This window comes from Podarcis raffonei, chromosome 1 (assembly GCF_027172205.1).
Source record: "Podarcis raffonei isolate rPodRaf1 chromosome 1, rPodRaf1.pri, whole genome shotgun sequence".
Taxonomy (NCBI): domain Eukaryota; kingdom Metazoa; phylum Chordata; class Lepidosauria; order Squamata; family Lacertidae; genus Podarcis; species Podarcis raffonei.
Window position 1 is genome coordinate 21376870 of NC_070602.1, and position 26158 is coordinate 21403027.

The 26158-nt window shown below is 47.9% G+C and overlaps 1 protein-coding gene across 4 annotated transcripts; it reads left to right on the forward strand.

Moving 5' to 3' along the window:
- On the forward strand, nucleotides 1–25396 carry DDX24 (DEAD-box helicase 24). 4 transcript variants are annotated; one of them, XM_053375999.1, is made up of 8 exons: nucleotides 1–149; nucleotides 4175–4896; nucleotides 8618–9007; nucleotides 10001–10154; nucleotides 11918–12433; nucleotides 21772–21847; nucleotides 22685–22873; nucleotides 25242–25396. In XM_053375999.1, exons 1-8 carry the CDS (start codon nucleotides 31–33, stop codon nucleotides 25377–25379), a joined length of 2304 nt encoding a protein of 767 aa, XP_053231974.1. In that variant the 5' UTR covers nucleotides 1–30; the 3' UTR covers nucleotides 25380–25396. The 4 variants fall into 4 exon arrangements, with proteins under 4 accessions (XP_053231974.1, XP_053231990.1, XP_053231980.1 ...); XM_053376015.1 differs by having other exon boundaries at nucleotides 108–257; XM_053376005.1 differs by lacking the exon at nucleotides 1–149 and adding an exon at nucleotides 304–328.
- Nucleotides 25397–26158: the final 762 nt, after the last annotated feature.

The window sequence follows — 26158 nt, forward strand, 5'->3', positions numbered from 1 at the left end:
GCCTTCTCGAATGCTGGAGAGGCAGCCAGCATGCAGCCTGATAAAAGTTCTGAAGCCCGGCGCTGGGGGATGACGTCACGGCATCATGGCCGCCCCCGTGAGGCTCCCACGTGGTGGGATTTCCCGGAAGCGTCGCTGTGCAGTGTCTGGTGGGATCTTCGCAGGGACTTTTCTCGGCGGGTGCAAACGGCGCTCGCTGGGCCGTTAAACCCGGCAAGCGCGCTGAAGTAGCCTCGGAGGCGAGCGGAGGAAGGAAGGCAAGGATTACTTTTGTGCAGCCGTAGAGATTTGTGTGGTGTAATATATTTATGCATATAGATATTTCAGTGTAAGTCTCTTGGAGACCTTGGGTGACAAGCGACTAATAAGTTCAGCTAATAAGAATAAATAATAAGAACTTGGAAGGAGATAACCGCGTGGGGCGGGTAGCAGGAAAGGACGGAGGGCAGCTCCCAAAGAAGTAAAATCGAGGTTGCTATTTACTGTTCTTGTAGTTTCATTACCATTTATAAGGCTGCATCCTTAAAAATGCTTGTTATTGCCGGTTTAATGCCTCGCTGAGTGGGTACTTCTCTCTCTCTCTCTCGCGCGCGCGCTCTCTCTCTAGACAGTAACGGTAAGATTGGTTGAGAAACGTCGGGGGAGGGCGATCAGCTGGGGGTTCACCCCACTGAGCTTCATGGCGCTATGGTGGTTTGGAGATTGGTCTCCTCAGTACTTGGAAGTAAATCCCTGGTGAATCAGTTAAACTTCTGAATAAAACGTATTTAGGATGGCTTCCTGGTCAACTGTTCATTCGTGCAGTTGGCTGCGTGTTGGATGCAAGCTCGCAACTTAATGTTGTTGCGTACCACTTTTACTGGGTGGACTGGCCAATTGGGAGGTTGCTGATTAGCAGAGATCCAAAAGTCTCGCGTTATCTGAAAACCGAACACTTACAGTTCATTTCTATTTTTGATTCTTCCTTGTATGTTCACCTGCAAATTGGTTGGGGTAAATAACATTTTCTGTTGTTTATTTGTTTGCTTATTAAAATAAAAATATACTGCTGTATCATAAATATATATCACAGGGGTTTACAATAATATAAAAACATTTTTAAAATATATTTTAAAATCACATTACCTTAGCATAGGTGACAGCCAAATTTGATGTGAACAGCTCTTCTCCCCCCCCCCGCCCCAAATAAATCATTTCATGTACAGTATAGGGTGGAGAAAGATGCAGCTATTTAATTTCCACCTATTGTACATCTGTTAATGTGGGTACTTCTGCCTTACTTTCCCAAAGTTGCAGCCCTGTTTTAACAACTGTATGTTTAAACCTGGATACTGAATCCCACAAAAACTGTAGTTTAGGAATAGGATCGACCTGTTGGACAATTAACCATGTTAAATACTCAGATATTTGAAGTAAGCCACTGAGCGATATCCAGCTGAGTCATACTCTGAGTAGACCCATTGAAACCAGTGGACGTCAGTTATTTAAGTCAGCTTATTTCAGTGGGGCTGTTCTGAGTATGACTAGCATTGAATAAAGGTGTAGAACCTCACACTTTTATTTCAGCTCCCTAGCCCTATTTTTTGGGGGGGTGGGGCTGGACCTAGGCGCATGGAAAAATGTACCCCCTTGGCTACCAGATGTAACTGCAGGCATTTCCAAACAGGCACACAAGGTTCTGTGAGTAAGCTGCCATCAGTTACAGAAGCCACTGGGACTGGAACGATCCAGGTTCAGTTCTTCATTCAATCATGAAGCTTATGGTGTGATGTTGGGTTAGTTGCACACAGTTTGCACAGTCTGCTTCACAGGGCTGTTCCAAGGAGAATAATGGGGAATGGGTAGTATGCATGATAATGTGGGTCCCGTGGAGGAGGGGCAGAATTAAAATAATATATCACATTTTTTAAAAGTTGATGTCATTGTTTCATAGTACAGTGGTACCTCTAGTTAAGAACTTAATTCATTCTGGAGGTCCGTTCTTAACCTGAAACTGTTGATGCTCCACTTTAGCTAATGGCGCTGCTGTGGCACGATTTCTGTTCTCATCCTGAAGCAAAGTTCTTAACCTGAGATACTATTTCTGGGTTAGCAGAGTCTGTAACCTGAAGCATATGTAACCTGAAGCGTCTGTAACCCAAGATACCACTGTAAGGGCCATCTAAGTGTCAGACCTGTTGATTAGCATTTGACCTCCTGCTGTAACTTTATTGTGACCATTATGGGGCTGGTCAAATGCCTGAGATAGCTCAGTCAGTAGAGCATGAGACCCTTAATCTCAGGTTCATGGGTTCAAGCCCCACGTTGGGCAAAAAATCCCAGCATTGCAAATGTATTTTGGATAGTTAAGCTTTTACATCTATCTTCAGTACGTTTATTCTATGTTATTGCTATGGCTAGTGGCTGATGCAAATAAATACTATTCTGATTCTGATTCCCTGCACTGCGGGGGTTGGACTAGATGATCCTCAGGATCCCTTCCAACTCTATGATTCTGTGAATGCCCAGCTGAATGTTTCGGATCCTTTATAAGGGAATATGCAGCTGACAGTACAAGGCACCATTTCATTTCATGTCTTCCCTTTGCAAATTTCAGAAGGAAAAATTGTATTTCTTTTGTACATGTAATCTTCTACCAGCTTTTGAGTCTAATGATTCCAATGCCACAACTGCCAGTTATAGCTTGCGTTGTCCATGCTTGCTGCCTGAAGGTTGTTTTTTTTAAAATACAGTCACTACCAAATCTGAGAGGATTGTTGTTCAGAACAAAATATGTAGAACCAAATGTTCAAAGAACCAGGAAGAGAACACAAGCCTATGAAGGGCATATTGAGACATGTTTCTGTAGGAGTTGCTCACATGAGTGATTATTCAACTCCCCCGGCCCCCAAGATAAATGTTAACAGTAAAAGTCCTAGTAGCTGTTGTCACTTTTCATATGAATGGACTTAGCAGGCTGGTAAGGACGACTGTAAGGAGAAGGTCTCTGCTAGTTAGCCAATGTGGTGCCCTCTAAATGCTGTTGGACTAGTGGTTAGGGTGTCAGGCTAGGGAGACCAGGGTTCAAATCCCCGCTCACCCATGGTCTGGAATGATTGGAGTTGTAGTCCAAAACATCTGGAATGCATTAGGTTGGGAAACTCTGGTCTAGGGAAAGACAGGGTCTTGGGAGAAGGTAGCATGGCATGGGAAGCAGGGAAGGACTAGGAAAGGAGGGTGGGAATGGCCTGAATGAACAAGAGGGGAAGAGAAACTAGACTGCTGATTGCATGAAGGAGAGATGCTCATAGCTGGGAGCTGTAGAGAATTACATTTTGATTTGAAATGGCCTCATCAGATACACCTGCTTAGTCCAGTTTATAAAGATATACCCTTCCATCAAATCAAAGAAGAGGCAGAGCAAAGTAGATTTACAATTAATATTAAATTTATTGACAGTGGCAGGAATATATAGCTCAATCCTTGAAAACCACACAAATTCTGACTGGCTTAAGAAAATCTGGGACATGGTTTTAATATCCAGATTGGCTTTTTTTACAAGCAGCTATAGCAGCACAAAACAGACTTTGTTTATTAATTCTAAAAACAACAAATTTCATGATGTACTGCCATTTATCACTTTTTCTGCATTATGAGTCACTTAAAAAAAAAGATTTAATAATTGCATAAAGTGTTAAAACAGTGCACAGTAGTATCCTTTTTTTCTTTCATCTCTTCCTTTTCTGCAATTTCATGTTATGTACTTTATATAATGGGACGCAGGTGGCGCTGTGGGTGAAACCACAGAGCCTAGGACTTGCCGATCAGAAGGTCAGCGGTTCGAATCCCTGCGACGGGGTGAGCTCCCATTGCTCGTTCCCAGCTCCTGCCAACCTAGCAGTTCAAAAGCACCTCAAAGTGCAAGTAGATAAATCGGTACCACTCTGGCGGGAAGGTAAACGGCGTTTCCGTGTGCTGCTCTGGTTCGCCAGAAGCGGCTTAGTCATTCTGGCTACATGACCCTGAAGCTGTACACCGGCTCCCTCAGCCAATAAAGCGAGATGAGTGCCGCAACCCCAGAGTCGGTCACGACTGGACCTAATGGTCAGGGGTCCCTTTACCTTTACCTTTACTTTATATAATGAATTTAACTGATAGCCATTTTTGAAATATTTTCCTTTGTTCTTCTTTGAAGGTCAGTCATGAAGCTGAAGCGAGGTTCAAGTAAGTTTAAGACTCCATCCAAGCTTAAGCGAAGAGGCATCAAAGTGACAGGGGCATGGAAGCCCATTGAGATTGACCCAAATCTCTTTGCCGACGAGCAACTTGGAGGTTTAGTATGCTTTGAGGAGCTTACAGATTATAAACTGGTGTCTTCCTCAAAAGCGGGAGAAGAAAATGCCAAGGGGAGAAAATCTACTAGGAGGCCTGGAGAAGAGGAAGAACATAGCACAATTCCCAAAAAGAAGAGGAAGAAGGAGAAAAATCTGGAACAGGAGATGAGGAGTGGTGATGAACCCAAAGTGAAGGAATTGGTAACAACTGAGAAGGAGGCTGAATATAAAGAGGCCATCCCTAGCTTTGAGCAAGATGAGAGAGTGGAAGGAGACACCACAATCCTGAAAAGGAAAGCGAAGAAAAAGAGGAAGAGAGAGTTGAAGAAGAAAACATGTCCTCCCCAAGATGTTGCTGAACCAGCTAAAGCTTCTAAAAAGCCTAAAAACTGGACGGCAGAACTCCTGTCTTTATCTTCAGGTCAGGAAGTGGACATGTCTGCATGGAAAGGCCTCTTCGTTCCTAAGCCTGTTCTTCAGGCACTGAGTGAATTAGGGTTCAGTGCGCCAACTCCGATTCAGGCCCTGACTCTGCCTTCTGCGATTCGAGATGGCATGGACGTCCTTGGAGCTGCAGAGACAGGTATAACTCATTGCTACGGTGGTTGTTTTGCTTCCACTGTCCCAGATGTCTTGATTCTGTACCTCCATAAGCACATGATAGAAGCATGGATTTTGGTAATTGAGCACAAAGTACAGTGTGCTGAGAATTTCAGCTTTTTCTTTTGTGGGTGAAAAATATTTGGGTGCAGGGGCTGGTGAAATTGAAGAGGGCCAACAGGACATCAGTGGTGAGGACAGGGCCGGCCCAAGACATTTTACTGCTGTAGGCAAGACCAGCAATTCCCTCTTCACCACAACAATTAATTTATTATTTTTATTTATTAAATTTATATAACACTCTCCATCGTAAGATCTCAAGGCGGTTCACAGAATAAAATACAAGTTAAAAGCAAGAGTGCAAATTTTCAACTTTGAAGCGTGCTTTTTGATTGTAAAATTTTATATGGCAATTTCAGTGTATTAGATTTGTTGGCATCTCTCAGCCAAATTTGGCAGGCATCAAATATGGATTCTTATAACCTGCCAATTGTCAATAACAAATCACAGACAGCTGCACGGGCACTAAGATTCAACTCATATCTGTGTGTTTGTGTGTTTTTAAATATTCCAATCTGTTCCGAGTTGCTTTGTACTCTCTTTTTCAATCTGTGCTCTGGCTTCTAAGCCACTATGCCTAAAACAAAGCTCTGTGTTTTCCTTATTCACTGTACTGGGGAACCTGCAGTGACTATAACATTTTCCCCTTTTTGGCCAAAGTGGATAAAATTTTGAGAGACAAATACTCTTCCGGAATGTAGTGAGCCTGCCAAATTGTAGACCGATAGAGAAATTTCCATGAAGGGCGCCTTTAAAATTTGATGAATCTTAACTAAAGGAAAAGTCTATTACTTTTTTGATGTTCTGGCCGAATTGGATGCAGTTTGCAGGCATAACCACTCCTTCTGAGGGGATGAAGCTTTCTGAATTTCAGAATGAATCATAAGGTGGTGGTAGAAGGTTTATTGGTGGAGTGTGTGAGCTCCCCATGCCCCCTAAGACTTAGGGATTGCAACTTTTCTTCCCTAGGAGAGTGAGAGACCTCTACATTGTGATTGGAGTGCCCTGAGAAAATGATTATCTGTGATTCAAGCCAAGACCTGTCTGTCAACATGACAGATTGCACCCCTTCCCCTTTTGAGCTCTGGGCAACTCCCCTCTCGGTTTTGTTTCATTTTGGTGGGGAGAGATTCGTTCATTTTTTTGGAGAGCTTAAGCTACAGAGCCATTCTGCTGATGTTGCTGAACTACAGCTCCCATAATCCTCCACCATTGGCCATGCTGTCTGGGACTTACGAGATTCGTAGTTCAGCAACATCTGGAGGGCTGCTGGTTAACCACCCCTGGCTTATTGAATTGAGAAGGTCCCAACTTCGTTTCCCTTGAATTCACATTATCTCAACACTTACTGAGGGGGAGCATTGGTGTGATAGAAGACATGTCTGCCAGTTCCCTCTTCCCTAGGTGGACTGTCTTCCAAATTCAGAGGCCAGCCTGGGTGAGCAACCTTTACCACAAGACCTGGGGGCAGGGACATATGCGCAGGGAGATTTGGTGTGTTTGCCAGTTTTCACTTGGGAAAAGTCCCTCCACTCCTTATGAGGGAAACCACTGGGTTAGTGACTCCATATTTCCTACAGAAGGAGTAAAAATGTCAAAGGCAGCAACAGAAAATTGCATCACGAGAGATGAGTTGAGTAGAATGCAGTTTGTCCTTGGCCTAGTTTTCATTTCTGTGTGTGGAGAGCGCTGATCAGAGCTGTCAATTAAGACAATTCCTTTTATAGAGCTTTTTCAAAAAGACAGAGAGTAGAATGAAAAATCCAACCAAGTACACATGTTGCACGTCAGTAGCATTACACTACTTTGTATGTTACCTTAGGATAGTGGAAGCCGCAGAGCAGCCTTTGCACACCCCAACAACAAGCAGGCCAAAAACCACTGCAATTTTAAATTATTTTTTAAGCACAGTAGCCATTTTGCTTTGCGATGAGTCTTATTACAGACTAGGAGCCTACAAAGGAACCAGTACTTTTTAAGAGTCCAGGCACTTATTTGTTGGTTTTAAAAAATATGTATCTGTTCAAAAGATTTCACAATGATTTATATTTATTAATTGCTACTGTTGAAAAGGAACCCACTGTGAAGTGCCTTGGTGAGATAAGCAACGACAGGTGCCTGCTTTAAGAAGCGCCAATTTGACTCATTATAAGGCAACTACATATATTTACATGGCTTTAATTAAGAGAGGGAGCCCTGGCTGAGGGATAATGCATATCCTTTGCATCCAGAATTTCTGAGGTTCAATCCTCACCAACTTCAAGGAGCAGGAAGCTGCTGAAGTAAAAGAATCCCTTGCCTGAGATCCTGGAAAAGAGCTGGCAGTCAAAGAAGAGTAGACAATACCAGACTAGTCAGGGGAAACTGGCTGGTTTGGTTTCTTAATTTTAGATTTAAGCTTAGTTTTGATCATTCAACAAGTGTACAAAATATTAAGAAAATTGGATGACATGAGGTAAAAAAGTTGAATCACTTGATATGGAATTACCTGGCTACACTAGCGTAAGGCAGTTTAGAAAACATTCGGAAAAGAGCAACCTGTTGAATGTTTGACTCTCATTTACACTGTATAGGGATGGAGTGTTTCTTGGGGTGTGGGGATGTATGGGGATGGTTTGTTAAATGAGTTTTTTAAAAACAAAAATAAAGATGTGTTAAAAAGAAATGGGATGGAGCAAGTTCCCTATAAAAATGGTGCAGAATTTGGGGCTTTTTAGTTTAGGGAAAAGGCAAAGAGAGGCAACATGGTAGAAGGCAAAGAGAGGCAACATGGTAGAAGTTTATAAAATTATGCATGGAGAAAGTGGATATAGAAATGTCCCCCCCCCTTTCTCCTCACGCTAGAACTCATCCAATGAAGCTGAATGTTGGAAGATTCAGGACTGGTAAAAGAAAGTGCCTAGTTAAACTCTGGAGCTTAGTTCTGTGGGAGGCAATGATGGCCATCAGCTTGGATGGCTTTAAAAGAGGGTTAGGCAACATCATGGAGGGCAAGCCTACCAAGGACTACCAGCCATGTTGTCTAGACTGCCTCCATGGTTGGAGGCAGCAATGCTGGAAACCACATGGGGGGGGGGCGGAGGACTCCTGGGTTTGCCAGTTTCCCCCAGGCATCTGGGTGGCTGCTGTGACAAGATGCTGGACTAGTGTGATGGCTTGTGTATGCTCTTCACAATAAGCACCCTCTGATCACTCAGAGAGGTATTTACAGTTCTTTATTTTACACGTGTACAAGCAGCACATTACAATCATGCGTCCGAATCATCCCGTTCAGATTCGGGGAGTGGTCTTCTCCGGCTTCTCCTCCAACAGAAAAGGCAGGGAAGTTTCATGGGACGTCTCTGATCCTTGCGTTTTAACCCTCTCCTTTCCTGTGCAGACGGCACAGGGACAGGCTCTTCATCTGTTCCTGAACTTCCTGGGCGGTTCTGGGGCTCTGCTTCAGCATCAGAGAGCCTTCCCGCCTCCTGGCTCTCTCCCTCTTCCCCATCCGTCACTTCCTCTCTATCTCCCTCTGACTGTTCCCGCTCCTCAAAGGTGTACCCTGGCAACCCCATGACAACTAGGTGGGCCATTGGCCTGATCCAGCAGGCTCCTCTTGTGTTCCTAGGTTTCTAACCTGCGTTTCATTTGTCCATGTTTAGGAAGTGGTAAGACTCTTGCTTTCGCCATTCCGATGATCCATTCCATTCTCAAGTGGCGCAAGTCAACAGGACTGGCAAGTGGAAGGGACAGCCCACTTGACGAAGGAGAGGACGGTGAGGATGAGGTACCCAAGCAGGAAGAGAGTGTGGATATAGGAGGCTTGAGCCCTGATGGAGGTGAAGCTACTGGCGATGATGATGGCAACGGTGACAAGTCTTTGGCAGCAGGAAACCTGAAGGTGTTGGAGGGTGCAGGACGTGATCTGGGTTCCCCAAAACCTAATACTGCTACACATAAAAACAATCCTCTTCTGGGATTGGTCTTGACTCCTACAAGAGAACTTGCTGTCCAAGTGAAGCATCACATTGATGCGGTGAACAGATTCACAGGTAATGTCAATTCCTGGTAATCATAGAATTGGAAGGGGCTCCATGGGTCCAACGCTCTGCAATGCAGCAATCTCAACTAAAGCCCCCATGACAGATGGCCATCCATCAATGCTATTGTTGTGGTTATTATTTCATTTGTGAATCACTTCCTATGACGCATCTGGAAGTGATTCTACAATACAGTGAAGAGAGATGAGACAATAGCATATATAAAATCAGTTTTATTTTCATCTAACATACATATAAAGGTCTGTCTTCCATTACTTACTTTGCTGCTGAAGTACATTGCTTCAGTTTCCCTTTCCTAAAATGGAAATATGCTCTGCAGAGAAAGTTTCCTACAGTTTTCTGTCTTCTCTGTAGGGAAAGCACAGACTATGGTATGCACAATCAGTTTGCTGAGAAAATCCTTGGTTTTTTTCTTTTCTTTTTTGAAATGCAGCTTTCTAACCTTCCTTGCTGTGAGGCTATGTTTGAAGGTGTCTGGGCATGGCCTGTGGACATCTGAGAACCCAGAGAGGTGGTTGAGTAAGAAGTCCAGTGATTGGTGGTGGCGCTTCAATGACCTGCCCGGTTCATTTTCTCACACAACTAGAAAGCCAAGATAAATTATTAAGAATAAGAGTGGTTGTTATTTGCATAATTTATACAGGTTGAGAATTCCACTTTTGGGGGGGCTCAGCATCGCATCAGTAAGGATTTTTTAAATTTTTAAAATGATCCACTACTAGGAGGAGTGCACACCATCTTGAATACGGGATAAATGCTGTTTTGGAGATGCAGGTCATCTTTGTAGTTCGTTGGTTTTTTTAAAAAAATTGGGAAATGCTTTTGTGGAGGTTTGTGCTCCTAAAAGAGGGGAGGTAAATCCAGTGATTTCTTACAAACATGGTGCAGCATCTCATGACTTTCATGCCAGAAAATTTTATGAAATATAGCTGCTGCAACAATGCTCCAGGGACCTTAATGTCCTATTGGTCTTCTGTCTTTTAGGCATTAAAGCAACCATTCTTGTTGGAGGAATGGCACCTCAGAAGCAGCAGCGAGTTCTGAAAAGGAAGCCCGAGATTGTAATCGCAACCCCGGGGCGCCTGTGGGAGCTAATACAGGAGAAGCAGCCACATCTCTCAAACCTGCGGCAACTCAGGTACTCAAGATCCCTTTTCAAATATGTCTTCCTTCTCCCAAACGAGCAAATACTATCTGGGTATTTTTAAGATCATCAATGCTAAAGAACTTCCTGCTTAAGCAATAGTACAGAGGTAGTCAGTGTATCACCTTCCAGATGTTTTTGGACTACAGCTCCCATCAGCCCTGACCATTGGTGGTTCTCACTGGGGCTGATGGGATTTGGAGTTCAGCAACACCAAGGGCACCATGGTTAGCCACCTCTGCAGTAAACACTTTGCAGGATCTTTTAGGGTTTTCCCTTGAAGTTCACAGTTGCTGCTTTGAGAATCGGGGGACACTTACGCATGCTTGATGTTGCACTTGGACTGCTTAGCTCTGTTGCACCTGCCTGAACATACTGTGGCTCATTCAGATGAACAGCAGAGACCATGAAGCTACTATAGAACAATTGAGGTGGGTGGAGGATGGAAACGGTTTCCATAATTGGCCTGACTTACCAGATTTTCTCCTCCACCCAGCTCATGCCACGTTTCAAAGCAAATTTCCAGGCACTGGCAAGTGGCGACCAGTCTTAGAAATCAGCCAGGCGCCAGGTGCATTTTGCGACTGCCGTGGGTCCAGCTGTGATCACCTGGAGATCTCTGGGGAAAGCAAAATGTCACTTAGGGAAGGATCTGAAATATTTTCCTTGAAGCCTGAATTTGTTGTATTCCGGATTGCATTATTTGATGTTTCAATATGCTGTAAACCGTTTTGAGATTTGTTCTTTAAAATATAAAGTGGTATAGAAATGAACAAGATGATGATGATGATAACAAATCCCATTGAAAAGAAATGGCGCCTAGACATTCCATGGTGGCAACCACAACCTACATTTAAGATTTCATTTGCGGGTTAGCGGGAGTGGCATCAGTTTCACCCTGGTTCCTCCTGGGCCCAGACTACAGCTCATTCCCAGTGGCGGAGTTTCATGCTCCGGCACCAGGGGACAGGGCTGGCATGCGTCCTGGGGTGGGGCGCGCCACCCGCAGGGGCGTGGGGCGCATCCTGGGGGTGGGGCACGCCACCCACTGGAGCATGGCACATGTCCTGGGGATGGGGGGTGCCGCCTGCGGGGGTGGGGCGCCCAGCACGGGCAGGGGGCAGTTGTGATGGCACCCTGCCGGAGGCGGGGCACTCCCCCCGCACTCCTCTTCCTCCACCAGTGCTCATTCCTCCCTTGGTGCGCCAAGCAGTGGCAGCAGAGGGAGTCCCTCCATTGTCAGTGCCTGGCATGCCAAGGGAATAATGACCTCCATTGGCCACAGCGCTGATGGAACCTGTTCTACCATGTGCTGGCGACAGAGAGTTCCTCTGCCACCAGTGTGCTAAGGGAATAACAAGCTGCATCAGCTCTGGCACCTTACGGTCAGGAGTGGTGGCAGTTTCACCCACAGTCTACAGTCGGGTGAAGGCGCCATCATGCTTTGGCCCTCAAACCAGTCCTGGGAGATGCATTGATACACCAGGCCTAGCGGTCGTCACTTTGCAACAGCAAAGTCCTTGAATTTGCTGGTGCAAATTCCATCAGACTTTTGTTTCCTTGCACCTTGGTTTCCCACTTTGGTATCTATACAAGCCTACGGAATAAGAATCGGCTTGTGGTTCTGTTTACACACCCCAGGCCATTGTTCTTTTCTGTGTGTGCCGTAGCAGGTAGGGCTCTTTTGAAGCGTGTCGGATCTACTCTTATCTCAAAATGAAACACTCTTAAAACTGTCTCTCGCGTCCGTCTGACAGGTGCCTGGTGATCGACGAAGCGGACCGGATGGTGGAGAGGGGGCATTTCGAGGAACTCTCTCAGTTGCTGGAAATGCTGAGCGACTCGCAATATAACCCAAAACGCCAGACGTTTGTCTTTTCTGCCACCCTGACTTTGATCCACCAGGCTCCGACTAGGGTTCTCCACAAGAAGAGAGCTGTCAAAATAGACAAGAAGACCAAGCTGGAAATGCTGATGGAAAAAGTTGGCATCAAGGGCAAGCCCAAAGTGATAGACTTGACCAGGAAAGAGGCAACCGTGGAGACCCTCACCGAGACCAGGATCCACTGTGATACAGAGGAGAAAGACTACTACCTGTATTATTTCCTCCTCCAGTACCCAGGCAGAACCATGGTTTTTGCAAATAGTATAGATTGCATCAAGCGGCTCACTGCCCTCCTGACGATATTGGACTGCGACCTCCTGCCTCTTCATGCAAACATGCACCAAAAGCAAAGGTTGAAAAACCTGGAGAGGTTTGCTGAACGCCCCAGGTCGGTTTCTCTCTCTCTCTCTCTCTCTCTCTCTCTCTCTCTCTCTCTCTCTCCCCCCCCCCTTTGGTTTATTTTATCGATTAAGATCATGCCGCTTTTCAAAAGTGCATTGCTTGAATTGACAAAAACACAATGAGAACAAGAACAGAGTAATGCGACGCAGCACAGTTAGCAAGGAAACGCTGAAAAACTTACCAGAATTTAAAGCTGGGCAAAACGTTTAAGGGGAAAAGTAATAACAACGCGCCTAAAGCTTAAAACGGAGGGAACCAATTTGGGAAGGCATTCTCTCTGGGGAACTTGGTGGGAAGCATGGGGGCCATAGTAGAGAAGGCCCTGTCTTAAGTGCTACCAGCTACACCTGCAGTGGAGGTAGAACACAGAGCAAGGCCTTTGATACTGAACACAGTTGAGTGACAGGATCCAATAGCATGGCTTCAGTTACCCATGCTCTGCTAACCTCCCATGCAGATTGCTGCAATGCATTCCACATGGGGCTTCCCTTGAAGATGGTCCAGAAGCTGCAGCAGTAGAATGCAGTAGCTCTGGGCAGAGCAGAGCTGCCGGAGAAAGGCACATCTCTCCAATTTTGAGAGCACTGCACTGGGTGCTGGGGAGCTACTGGGCCCAATTCTAGGTGTTGGAACTAGTGTGCAAGGCCTTAAATGGGTACTTGAAGAAGCCATATTCTCCATATGCCGCAACCCATAATTTGCGGTGGAGGGCAGACACCCTGAAAGCAGTATAGCTGTTGCAAGTGGCAAGGAGGATGAGAGTGCACAAGAGGGCTTTCTCTGTAGTGGCCCACCACGTTCAGAACCCCTCCTGGAGGTAATGGTGTAGTCCCCACCCCCTAGCTGTGCTTGGGAGGAATTCAAAGACAGTTCTATTTGTCCAGGCCTTTGGGAGGGGATTGGCATTGTTAGGCCATGGGGTATCATGACTTTCATTTTAATTGTTGTGTCCTGGATACTTTGACTTGATGCTGTTAACTTCCTTGGGGTCTCTTCAGGGAGGAACTTCGAGCTGTGAATTAAATAAAGAATAGGAGGTGGACCTTCAAAAACCTTTAGGGCTTTATCAGTAAGAATGGGAACATTTATTTATTTATTGATTGATTTGATCTCAGCGCGGTTCACAGAATAAAATACAGAATAATTAAAAACAAAACAGCGAAACAGTAACACACACACCCTTCCCAAAGGCACATTTAAAAGGCTGTAGAATATTAATCAGCCCAAGGCCTGGTTGAACAGAAACGTTTTCTCTTGGTGCCTAAAATATTATTGTCAGGGCTGCCCTAGGTCCCAGCTCACAAAGGACCAACGCTGCTTCGTTGTTAAGTATAAAAGTCTTTATTGAAGTTCAGTTTCACTTCCAGAGCCGCAGCGCGCAGCCCCACGTCTAAAGTGTCAGACCACTGATGCTCCGTCTGAGTCTCCTCCCCCCTGACACCAATTTAAGATCCTAGCCTTGCTCCACCTTCTCCGCTGCTCCTTCCTCCTCTGGGTCCGCCTGCCCGCCGGGGTTCCGCCCTTTCTAGCCTCTTCTCCCGCTGATTCCCCTGAGCCTTCTCCCTCCCTCCGGCGGGCTTTAGGAGCTGGTTCCCCATCCGGGTCTCCTGCTGTTCCGCGCGCCTGCACATTTGAACTTGGCGCGCGCGCCCAGCCAGCAGCTTTCCTCCTGACCGTTTCACTGCTGCTGCCACTGCTTCCCCCTTCGGGGGGGCTAGCTGCAACTGACCTCCCTTCCGTTCCCCCACTCTCCGATGGAGGCGTGGTCAGCCCTGACTCCCTCTCTGGAGGAGACGCTGGCCCTGACACATGTGACTCCTCCCCCCCACTATGCTCTGGTGGGGAAACTGGTCCCGATCCTCCACTGCTGCTTTGGGGTTCCCCTCTGGCTCCTTGTTTCTGGTGCGTCCCCCCTGGGACCCCCCTTGCCCTGACCATCGGCGCCCCCTTCTGGGAATCTTCTGATTCGCTGGAGAAGCTCATGGAATCTCTCGGGCCACTGTCATACTCCCCTACGCTGCCCTCAGATTCTTCCCCTTCGCTCTCCCAATCCTCTCTCCCCAGTGCTCCTGCTCCTGATTCCCTGACATCCATCCCCCCCTCGAAGCCCCCCCTTCCCCCCTCCCCCTCTTCGGGTGTGGGTTCCGGGTGCTCCAGTCCTGTGGGTGTGAGTGCGGGATACCATTCTTCCCCCCTGGTGTGTAGCCGGTCCACTGGATCCGGCCCAACCGCAACGGGCTCGTCGAAGTCGATTTCCTCTGCTTCCATCTCTCTGCTGATGTGCTCGAATCCAGGATCCTCCCCCAACACGTCCATGTCCTCCCCTCCCCCGGGTACCTCTGGTGAGACTGCTTGCAAAGGTCCCCGCAGCAGCTCCCTGCGCCACCCCACCTCCGGTTGAGTGTCCCACCAATAGGAGCGGTCAGTGGCAAACCCCGAGAGAGACCCCTCCGAGGAGCTAGTGTCCGGCGTCATCTCTTCAGCTGATGAAAAACCCTGGAACGTGCTGGCTGAAAGTGTGGGTGTGAAGAGCCAGTCGTCGAAAAACTCTGCCGGCATAGGTCTGTGTGGGAAGAGTGCATGGAACTCGTCTTTAAGATAGTGCTCCTCCACGGCATAGCACGGTACCCACCTGTTGGCACTGGCTGGGGTACCTTCCCTGGCGAGGAGGTATTCCACCCCCTCTTCCCCCCACCTCGAGTCCAAAATCTCTGTGACCTCGTTGAGTGGCGTCGCCCTCCGTGACCCCTCCCTCTTCGGAGATTCACTAAGTGTGTCTGGCGCGTTCCCTGTCGCCTGAAACCTGTGGGGTTCCCTGTAGGGTGTGAGCACTGACCTATGAAAGACTGGGTGCATTCTGGAGCCCTCCGGGAGTGTCAACCGGAAGGCCACTGGATTGATTTGTGCCGCGACCTGGTAAGGTCCCAGCTGCTTGTGCTTGAGCTTCCTCTTAGCTAGCGTCCTGGCCGGCACTGCCTGGGCTGCTAACCAGACCCAGTCCCCCACCTGGATGTCCTCCCCGACCCTCCTGTGCTTGTCTGCCTGCATTTTGTAGGCGTGTTTCGCCAGTTCCAATTGCCTTCGGAGTTGCTCGTGGACCTCCTGTAACTCTGCTGCTAAGTGCTCTGCTCCCCTTGGCTCCCCCTCCCCCTTCGTCTCTAACCCCGGGAAAGTTCTGGGATGCCGCCCATTATTGGCGAAGAACGGTGTCACTCCCGTAGACCCGTGCTTCGTGTTGTTGTAGGCAAACTCGGCCAGCGGTAGGTAGTCCACCCAGGTCGAGGGTTGTTGATTGGCATAGCATCGCAGGTACTGCTGCATGATGGCGTTGACCCTCTCCGCTTGTCCGTTGGTCTGCGGGTGTCGTGCCGACGCTAAGTTGATCTTGACGTTCAGGATGCCCAGCAGCTTCTGCCAGAAGCTCGAGACGAATTGGCGACCCCGGTCGGACAGGATGGACCGCGGCAAGCCGTGAGCTTTGAACACGTGGTCTATGAACAGCTTGGCGGTCTGTTCCGCTGTGGCCACCTTCGCGCACGGAATAAAGTGCGCCATCTTGGTGAACATGTCTACGACCACGAGCACCGCTGTTTTGCCTCGCGAGCTGGGCAGATCTGTGACAAAGTCCAGGGCCACTCTCTCCCACGGTTCGAGCGGCGTCTGTAGGGGTTCTAGTAGACCCGCCGGCTTCCTGTGTACTGGCTTGGCCCTTTGGCAGGTGTCACACCTGGAGACGTAATCCGCGACTTCTCCCCTCACCTTGGGCCACCAAAAGTCTCTGGTTACTAATTCCGCCGTTTTGTCCTTGCCGAAGTGCCCAGCGCTGGGCGCGTCGTGTAGCTGCTGCAAGACTTTCGCGCGGAGGTCGTCTCCGGGCACGTAGAGAGCCCCTTTGCGGATGAGCAGTCCGTCTCGTATCTGGAACTCGTCGTCCTTCGCTGTGCCTTTTCGCACCTCCTCCATCTTGGATTGTGCGAACGAATCCGTCTGCAGCGCTCGACGCACCGCGTCCAGGTCCACGGCAGCTGAAGCGCACGCCCACGCTTTCGGTGCGAAAATGTGCTTGGCCGCCACCGGCGCCGCTTCCTCGAGATACTGCGGCTTCCTGGATAGTGCATCCGCCATGACGTTGTTGTCTCCCGGGATGTATTCTATCCGGAAATCGAAATCCGCAAAGAACTCCGCCCAGCGGATGTGTCTCTGGTTCAGGAACCGCGCCGTGCGCCAGTACTCCAGGTTCTTATGGTCCGTGCGGACTTGCACTGTGTGTCTGGCTCCAACGAGGAAGTGCCGCCACGCCTTGAAAGCTGCATGAATGGCCAGCAACTCCCTGTCCCAGATGGTGTAGTTCTGTTCCGCCTTGCTGAGTTTCCTGGAGTAGAATGCGCACGGCCTCCATTCCCCTTGCGGATCTGACTGCAACAGGACGGCCCCCACCGCTCTGTCTGAGGCGTCCGTCTCAACCCTCATTGGTCTGCTGGGGTTTACATGTAGCAGCTGTTCTTCGGACGCGAAGAGACGCTTGAGTCTCCGAAAGGACTGCTCCGCCTGGTCCGTCCAGGTGAACTTCTTCTTCTTGGAGCTGAGGGTGTCCGTGATGGCCGCCGTCTCCTTCGCGAACCCTTTGATGAACTTGCGATAAAAGTTGGCGAAGCCGACGAACTTCTGGACCTCCTTCCGATTGCGCGGGCTCTTCCAGTCCAACACCGCGCGGACCTTGGCGCTGTCCATGGCGAGTCCCTTGTCGGACAGCTTGTAGCCCAGAAAATCCACCTCCGTCATGTCGAACTGGCACTTCTCTAATTTGGCGTAAAGTCTGTGCTCCCGTAGCCTCTGCAGGACCTCCTTGACGTCCCTCTCGTGAGCCTCCTGCGATTCCGAGAAGATCAGGATGTCGTCCAGGAAGCAGACGCACTTCTTGTAGAGGAGTCCCGCTAACACGTGATGCATGAAAGCTTGGAAGGTATGGGAGCCATTTTGCAGACCAAAAGGCATTACGCGATATTCATAGGTGCCTAAAGGTGTAAACATGGCTGTCTTCCACTCATCGCCCTCCCGCATGCGTATAAGGTTGTACGCCCCTCGTAGATCCAACTTGGTGAAGATCCGTCCCTTCCTCACCGTCGCGAGCAGGTCGTCGATCTTGGGCATGGGGAATGCTGCGGGCTTTGTTTTGGAATTTATGGTCCTATAATCAACTATGAGTCTCCGTTGGGGCGTGTCCTTCTTCTTCACGAAAAACACGGGACTGCCCCCCACTGCTTTAGATTCTTGGATGAACCCCCGCTTCAAGTTGTGATCTATGAACTCCCTGAGTTCCTGCAGTTCATCTTCAGACATGGAATACAGTTTCCCAGTCGGCAGCGTCGCTCCCGGCAGGAGGTCAATCTTGCAGTCGTAAGGCCTGTGGGGAGGCAGCTTATCCGCTTCCCTCTCGCAGAAGACCTCCAAAAACTCCTTGTACTTGTTGGGTACCGCTTGCACCATGCCTAGGTGTAGCTGCGGTTCATCCTCTTGCCCCTCCTCCTCCTGGCGGGTCTGGATGCAGTGTTCTGCGCAGTAGGAGGAGCAGAAGGTCAACTGCCGCTGGTACCATGCCAATGCCGGGCTGTGCCTATCCAGCCAACTCATACCCAACACTATGGGCATGTCCGACAGGTGGGTGACGTTGAAGCTGATGACTTCGCGGTGGTTTCCAATTTGCATCACCATCGGTGGTGTTTGCTGTACCACCTCTCCTCCCAGTAGCTTCCTGCCATCGACCGTGACGACGTTTAGGGGCATCGTGGCTGGCATGAGTGCTATGCGATGTTGCTTGATAAAGTCCACTCCAATAAAGTCTGCGTTGCTCCCAGAGTCAATGGTTATTGGTACTTGCATGGTGTGCCCATTGGGCAACTGGAGCGATGCGGTGAGTTGCACCACTGGTTTGGGTGGGAGGGGGTCTGTGGGCTGTAAAATCTCTGGGGACTGCTTCACTGACTTGCCTGGTTGGGCCCCAGTGGCTCTGTTTCCAACCAGGCTTCTTCTTCCCCCTGCAGCTGTTTCGGCTGCTCACCTGTTCCCTTTACTGTTGCTGAGGCTGCAGTGTGCTTCTGGAGCCTCTGGGGACACTCTTTGGCCATGTGCTGTGCACTGTCGCAGATGTAACACTTCCTGGTCCCTCTAGGAGCCTTCCCCTTGACTGCTCCCGGTGTTTGGGCTCTGCTGGCAGTCTGAGCCCTGGCCCCACCAATCTCCATCGGCTCTTCTCCCCTTCCCAAAGGAGGCATGGACAGCGCCCGCCCCGCCTCTCTGGGAAAGAAAGGGGTTGTCCTGGCTGGGGTGCTTGCCTTACGTCCTTCCTCCCTGCTCCAAGGGCGTCCTTCCAGGCGCACACCAATTGCCAACGCTCTTTGGGCAACTTCTTGGGTACTTTGGGGTCGTTCCCCTCTTGCCAGCTCATCTTTCACCTCTCCACTTAGCCCCTCCCAGAACAGGTCTCTGACAGCAATAGAGTCCTTCTCCCAGCCCAGCACGTTCAGTAAGGCAAAAAAGCGCGAGTGATATTGCCTCACCGTCGCTTTCCCTTGCTGTAGTCCATGCATTTCCCTCCGAGCAATATCTACATCTACCGTAGATTTAAAGCAAGCGTCCATAGCTTTGATAAATGCATCGGAATCTTTGAGGGCGGGGTCTTTTTCGCGCCACAAATTCCGCAGCCACGCTTTTGCTTCCCCATGCAAATGAGTGATTATGAAGCCCACCTTCTCTTCCTCATCTCTAAAGTCTTTCCGAAGCAAATTGAGCGCGTAAACCACGTCAGCTCTGAAGTTAGGGTATTGCTGCAGGTTCCCATCAAAGTGGGCTACTAGGCTGCCCCCCCTCTTCCCGAGGCCAACTCCCTCCGGTTTGGGTCCTGGCAGCCCCTCTTTGCCCCAACGGTCCCACCTGGCCTGCAGATCCCGGCAGAGCGCTACTGCTTCTTCTTCTCTTTTCCTGGATGCAGCTACTTCTGCGTAAAGCGTCGTGACTGCTTCTTGCAGTTCTTTCACCTGGCTCTCTGTAGTCATCTTTGCCTATCTTCGTGAGCTCGCAAAACACCAAGTCTTGCCCCTCGCTGCACCAACTCACGCTGCGAGGTTTTTATTGGGGACGGAGCATACTGTCAGGGCTGCCCTAGGTCCCAGCTCACAAAGGACCAACGCTGCTTCGTTGTTAAGTATAAAAGTCTTTATTGAAGTTCAGTTTCACTTCCAGAGCCGCAGCGCGCAGCCCCACGTCTAAAGTGTCAGACCACTGATGCTCCGTCTGAGTCTCCTCCCCCCTGACACCAATTTAAGATCCTAGCCTTGCTCCACCTTCTCCGCTGCTCCTTCCTCCTCTGGGTCCGCCTGCCCGCCGGGGTTCCGCCCTTTCTAGCCTCTTCTCCCGCTGATTCCCCTGAGCCTTCTCCCTCCCTCCGGCGGGCTTTAGGAGCTGGTTCCCCATCCGGGTCTCCTGCTGTTCCGCGCGCCTGCACATTTGAACTTGGCGCGCGCGCCCAGCCAGCAGCTTTCCTCCTGACCGTTTCACTGCTGCTGCCACTGCTTCCCCCTTCGGGGGGGCTAGCTGCAACTGACCTCCCTTCCGTTCCCCCACTCTCCGATGGAGGCGTGGTCAGCCCTGACTCCCTCTCTGGAGGAGACGCTGGCCCTGACACATGTGACTCCTCCCCCCCACTATGCTCTGGTGGGGAAACTGGTCCCGATCCTCCACTGCTGCTTTGGGGTTCCCCTCTGGCTCCTTGTTTCTGGTGCGTCCCCCCTGGGACCCCCCTTGCCCTGACCATCGGCGCCCCCTTCTGGGAATCTTCTGATTCGCTGGAGAAGCTCATGGAATCTCTCGGGCCACTGTCATACTCCCCTACACTGCCCTCAGATTCTTCCCCTTCGCTCTCCCAATCCTCTCTCCCCAGTGCTCCTGCTCCTGATTCCCTGACAATTATTATTATTATTATTATTATTATTATTATTATTATTATTATTATTATTAAAATATTTTATTTATATCCTGCCCTCCCCAGCCAAAGTTGGGCTCAGAGCGACTAACCACAGTAAAAATAGCGCAATTTACATAAAATCACAATCAATTAATTGAAATACATTCTAAAATCAATTCAGAACTGAAAATAATGCCAATATATTTCACATCTGGTTTCAGATAGTACATGGGTAGACGAGTCTAAAAAGCCCAGAACTCTAGCTGCTATGGTGGCTCAGTTACCAGAAGTAGTTTATTTAGCATTAACTATGGAAGTTTATGGGATGCGGGTGACGCTGTGGGTTAAACCACAGAGCCAAGACTTGCCGATCAGAAGGTCGGCGGTTCGAATCCCCACAACGGGGTGAGCTGCTGTTGCTCGGTCCCTGCTCCTGCCAACCTAGCAGTTCGAAAGCAAGTACCACTCCGGCGGGAAGGTAAATGGTTTTTCCGTGCGCTGCTCTGGTTCGCCAGAAGCTCCTTTGTCATGCTGGCCACATGACCCGGAAGCTGTACACCGGCTCCCTCGGCCAATAAAGCGAGATGAGCGCCGCAACCCCAGAGTCAGCCACGACTGGACCTAATGGTCAGGGGTCTCTTTACCTTTACCTTATGGAACTTTATACTCGATTCTGACCAAACTAAGCCTCCTAGAGCATGATTTGCATCAGGAGGCTTAGTTTGGTCAGAATCAGGTATATGTGTCCAGAGCTAAATATATCGCTTCTGGTAGATGAGCCACCGTAGCATAGCTGTCAACGTTTCCCTTTTTTTAAAGGGAAATTCCCTTATTCCGAATAGGATTCATCGCAAGAAAAGGGAAAAAGTGACAGCTATGCACCGTAGCTGCTAGAGGGCCGTGAGAATTTGTGTCCTGGGCTTTTTCAGAGCTTGGGCGCAGCCGTCAAGAAGGCTCTCTACTGAACATTTGCCCTGTGTGCTTCAGATGCCTCTCCCATAGAGCTTAAAACCTGTGCAGGCTGACATGGAAGAAGCCTTTCAGATAACCTTGCTCCCAAGACTTGCAAGCGAAAACTAGCAGTCTGAATTGTAACTGGAAACAAAACAGTAGCCCTGAAGGTTTCTCCACCCCTCCTTCATAGGCTAAGTAAAGCAGTCTTAAATAGATAGGTTATCTTCTTTTTTGTCCCTTATGCCTTTCTTTTCATTCTGCAGTACTTATGACACAGCCCTATTTTGCTTATGTTACTGTATCTGGCCTTCTGGTAATACTGAATTCAGTGTTAATGCACTTTAGGGAGCTCTTCCCCTCCCCCTCTTTCCTTAATAAAACAACCATTGTCTCCACTTCTGCAATTTCAGCTGTGCCCTCTTGACAACAGATGTTGCCGCTCGTGGTCTTGACATTCCTCACGTGCAGCATGTCATACATTACCAGGTACCAGAACAAAATGTACTACTGTTCTCTGTTCATGAATTTGTAATACATTGATGCCTGGCGGTAAATTGAAGACCACAAGCGATCTTCGTGGCCTGTCTTCGGGTTGTAACACAGAAGAAGAAAGAGAGGCATGGTGAATTGGTTTTAATCAAGATGATTTCAGTTAGCAGGGAGGCAGGGAAGCTGATTTAAATCATTGATTTAAGGGGGATTGAAAATCAAGTTTTCCATTTATACTTCATGGTGCAAATTTAGCTCTTAATTGCAACTGAATAGGTTATTATTTACACTGTTTTTTAATTCTTAAAGCCAAGGTGTTGTGTCTGTTTGTTGCACTGTATATAACAAAGGCACACTCCTCCATTGCCTTCCAAGACAGATGTCAACAATATAATTTATATGTTTTCCATTCTTCTACCTAAGATGGACTGTCATTAAAATATTCCCATGTAGGTTCTCAAGACTAGTAGTCTGTTAGGTAAACTTAAGAGAATGTAGGAACAGACACACTTGGACCTTCTGAGTGTTGCTCCTTTCTTCTTTATTCTGCTGTTGCTCAGCCCTGTAGAAATGATTTTTTTTGGTTAGTAGCATTGTTTGCAACTGTGGCATGTGCCAACCAGCCTGTCGTTTCAGATATCTCTGACATTTCTGGGCTTGCACATAATTGTGGAATCCAATATCTCCCAAGAGTTAGCGCACATTGAGATAAACTGAAACAGTGCCATAGTAGGTGTGAAATTGCTTGCTGCTGGGGAGCGTTATGCGTTGTTCTCTTTTTGTGTACTTCAGACCCGTTCCCACAGAAGTGCTTAATCTCTTTCGCTGTTGCAGGTTCCTCGCACCTCTGAGATTTACGTGCACAGAAGCGGCAGGACTGCCAGAGCTGCCAATGAGGGCCTGAGCTTGCTTCTGATTGGCCCAAGCGACATGATGAATTTCAAAAGGATTTACAAGACGCTGGAGAAGAACGAAGAGCTTCCGTTTTTCCCCGTTGAAACAAAATGCATGACTGCAATCAAGGTGAAATAGATATTTCCTTTGAAAGTAGTGTGTTTGTGGTTTTTATTTTATTTCTCAACCGCAGCGCTTTTCACAGTTGCTCAAGGCTTTGTAACAGATGTCTGTTCCTAACACCTGATTTTGGAACTTGGTTGGGAAGTGAGATCTGGAACAGTGGTTCTGACTGAGATGGCTGTTCATGAGCCAAGCTTGCTGTAAATTTTTTGTTTTAAAAAATGCTTCTAGCAAGTGGGCTGGTGGAGGAGAGACAGAGTGATCCATCCCTTCTCTGCCAGTCAACATATTAGCCTGCATTAATGTCCTGGTCACATGTGACAAGTTGTTGAAAGCGAGGTGGCATAAAGTTGGATATAGAATCATAGAATTGTAGAATTGGAAGAGGTCCCACAGGTCATCTAGTCCAGCCCCCTGCAATGCAGGAATCTAAACCAAATCATCCATGACAGATATGTGCTGCTCCACTCGAGTAGAGCCAGGGTTCAGCTTCTTCAGTGCTCATCTCTCCTTTAGATCTTGCCAGCCAGGGTTGGAAGACCAGAAAAGAAAACATTACGTTATCACTAGTAGAGAAAAAGACAAGAGGAGAGCAGGAGTTATGTGGAGACATTAAAATCAAAGCTGTTTTTAATGAGCTTAGTTTTCAGTAGTTGATTGCAAGTAATGAATGTTTTTCAGGACTAATTTTTCCTTTATTTGGCTGCTTAAGAATTTCAAATTGCTCATCACCCTGCTGTCACTTCTGCGGCTTTAATAATTTAATCCCTTATTAAATATGGAATATAGGCATAGATAAATCACCATGTCCCATTTGCAGACTTGCATGGGACTTTCTTTGGTGCCTACATTCTAAGCTCTTAATGTTGGCAGCGCCCTGCCAGATCTCATTTTTCATCTAGAACATTCATCTAGCAGAACTGTTGAATTAAAATGTGTTGAAAGCTAAGGGCAAAAGACTGGGAATTGTTCTGGTGGTTCTAATATAACTTAGTGGAGCATAATCGCTTCCATTGCTTTGCATTGTAGAAAAGGATCCTTTAGGAGGATAAGCAGAATATAAATTCAATTAATAAAATAACAGTGAAAAATAAATATATTTCCCCTCCAGTTTCTTTGTCATTTTGCTTGTTTTAAATGCTATGTACAGTGGTACCTCGGGTTAAGTACTTAATTCGTTCCGGAGGTCTGTTCTTAACCTGAAGCACCACTTTAGCTAATGGGGCCTCCCGCTGCCACTGTGCCGCCGCCGTGCAATTTCTGTTCTCATCCTGAAGCAAAGTTCTTAACCCGAGGTACTATTTCTGGGTTAGCGGAGTCTGTAACTTGAAGCGTATGTAACCTGAAGCGTCTGTAACCCGAGGTACCACTGTAATTTGAAGCTGGGTCTATATTATTTGTTTCTGTCTGTTTTGAGGTGGTAGCTTGCTCCATCCCAAATGTTTTGGGGAACAAAATAGAGGAAACAGCAGTAGTCTTACAAATAATTTTCCAATCTTTTTATTAATAATTGCAGTTGAACAAAAGTCCAGTTAAACCACCGAAACATAGGATATGTTTATATCCACAGAGCTTGGTTGACTTAAGTTACACTGCACCCAAACTTCTTAAGGCAGGCTTGTACACCACAATGTTACAAGTGGAAGATAACTAATTGTTGTCAGTGGGGAAAGCTTTTCTAATTCAGAATTGTTGGCTTCGTCCTTCCCCATTTGAGTCTGCTGATGTTCCATAAAAGACCAATGTAAGGCATGCTGGAGCTTCAAGTTTAGCGTACTTAGACCCTCTTTCCATTTTGGCCTAATGGCAGTCCTCCAAAACAAGGTAGCTGGACAAACTAGCCCATGATTTACCCAAGATCACCCAGTGAACTTTGCAACTGAGTGCCAGTTCCAACCCAGGTGGTCTCCTCATTCCAAGTCAGCTTGACCCCTTTGTTAGTCAGTAATGTTTGTAGACTGAGGTCCAAGGGTTACTTTACAAACCATCACCTTGAAGTATCTCCAGAAGATAACAGGGATGGCAAAATTTAGGGAGTAATGGTTAACCTAGAGTCCCATGAGTTCATTAGAATTAGTGAATTCCTTACAAAGGCAAAGTTTGTGGAAGCTTTTTCATCTCCCCTGCTATTGTGAGAGAAGCAATCTAACAAGGTGAAGGGCAGGTAATTAAAATATTAATAATGATAATAATAACAATGGCCAGAGACATCCACAGACCTGTACCATCTATTTGTTGAAGAAAAAGCAATTGTGAAAGACCCACCCAGTGAAAAAGTGCCATGTCTAACTTAGCCCTTATATTGCCTTTGTCCATGTACTGCTTTGCGTGCCCACGTCCTGTCCCTGCATAACCTCACTGTGCTTCGTTGCAGGAGCGGGTGAACTTGGCAAGAAAGATTGAGAAGGTGGAATATTTCAACAGCCGAGCGAAGCAGCACAACTCATGGCTCCAGCAAGCTGCAGAAGCGCTGGAGCTTGATTTAGATGATGATGAACTAATAGGCAAGTAGCAGTTGTGTGTGTGTGTGTGTGTGTGTGTGTGTGTTTGGGCTTGGGAGGGAGGAACCACCCCGAGAAAGGTGTAATAAGGGGCATATCTCCTGGATGCAGCAATGAAGGCAATAACCTGGGTACTCTCACACATCTAAAGAGCTCTATTTATGGACTGTTGTATTTATCTAAAATGCATTTGGAAAATGTTTGAGGTTGTATACAAGTTGGGCAGTGGGGGGAGAGCAGGTAAGGCATAAACTTCATTCAGACTCAGCAAGAGTGGGCACAGCTTAGCACCAGTTCAGACATTCAGAAAAAGAAAAAGCTGCAAACCTCAGTAATGCCAGTCTCATATTTTAATGCTTCCTGAAGGATCAATGCACTTGGAGTCCAAGTGTAGCAGATGTTCATGTTTCATCTTGTCAAGGCAAGATTAAAGAGGAGTGGTTTTGCCTGGTGCCTAAAGGTGTACAATGAAGAAGAAGAGTTTGGATTTGATATCCCGCTTTATCACTACCCGAAGGAGTCTCAAAGCGGCTAACATTCTCCTTTCCCCTCCTCCCCCACAACAAACACTCTGTGAGGTGAGTGGGGCTGAGAGACTTCAAAGAAGTGTGACTGGCCCAAGGTCACCCAGCAGCTGCATGTGGAGGAGCAGAGACGCGAATCTGGTTCCCCAGATTACGAATCTACCGCTCTTAACCACTACACCACACTGGCTCACACTGAATCTTGTTTTACATGCCATCATTTAATTATTGGGAGTCAGAAACCCTTAACTATGTACTGTAAATTG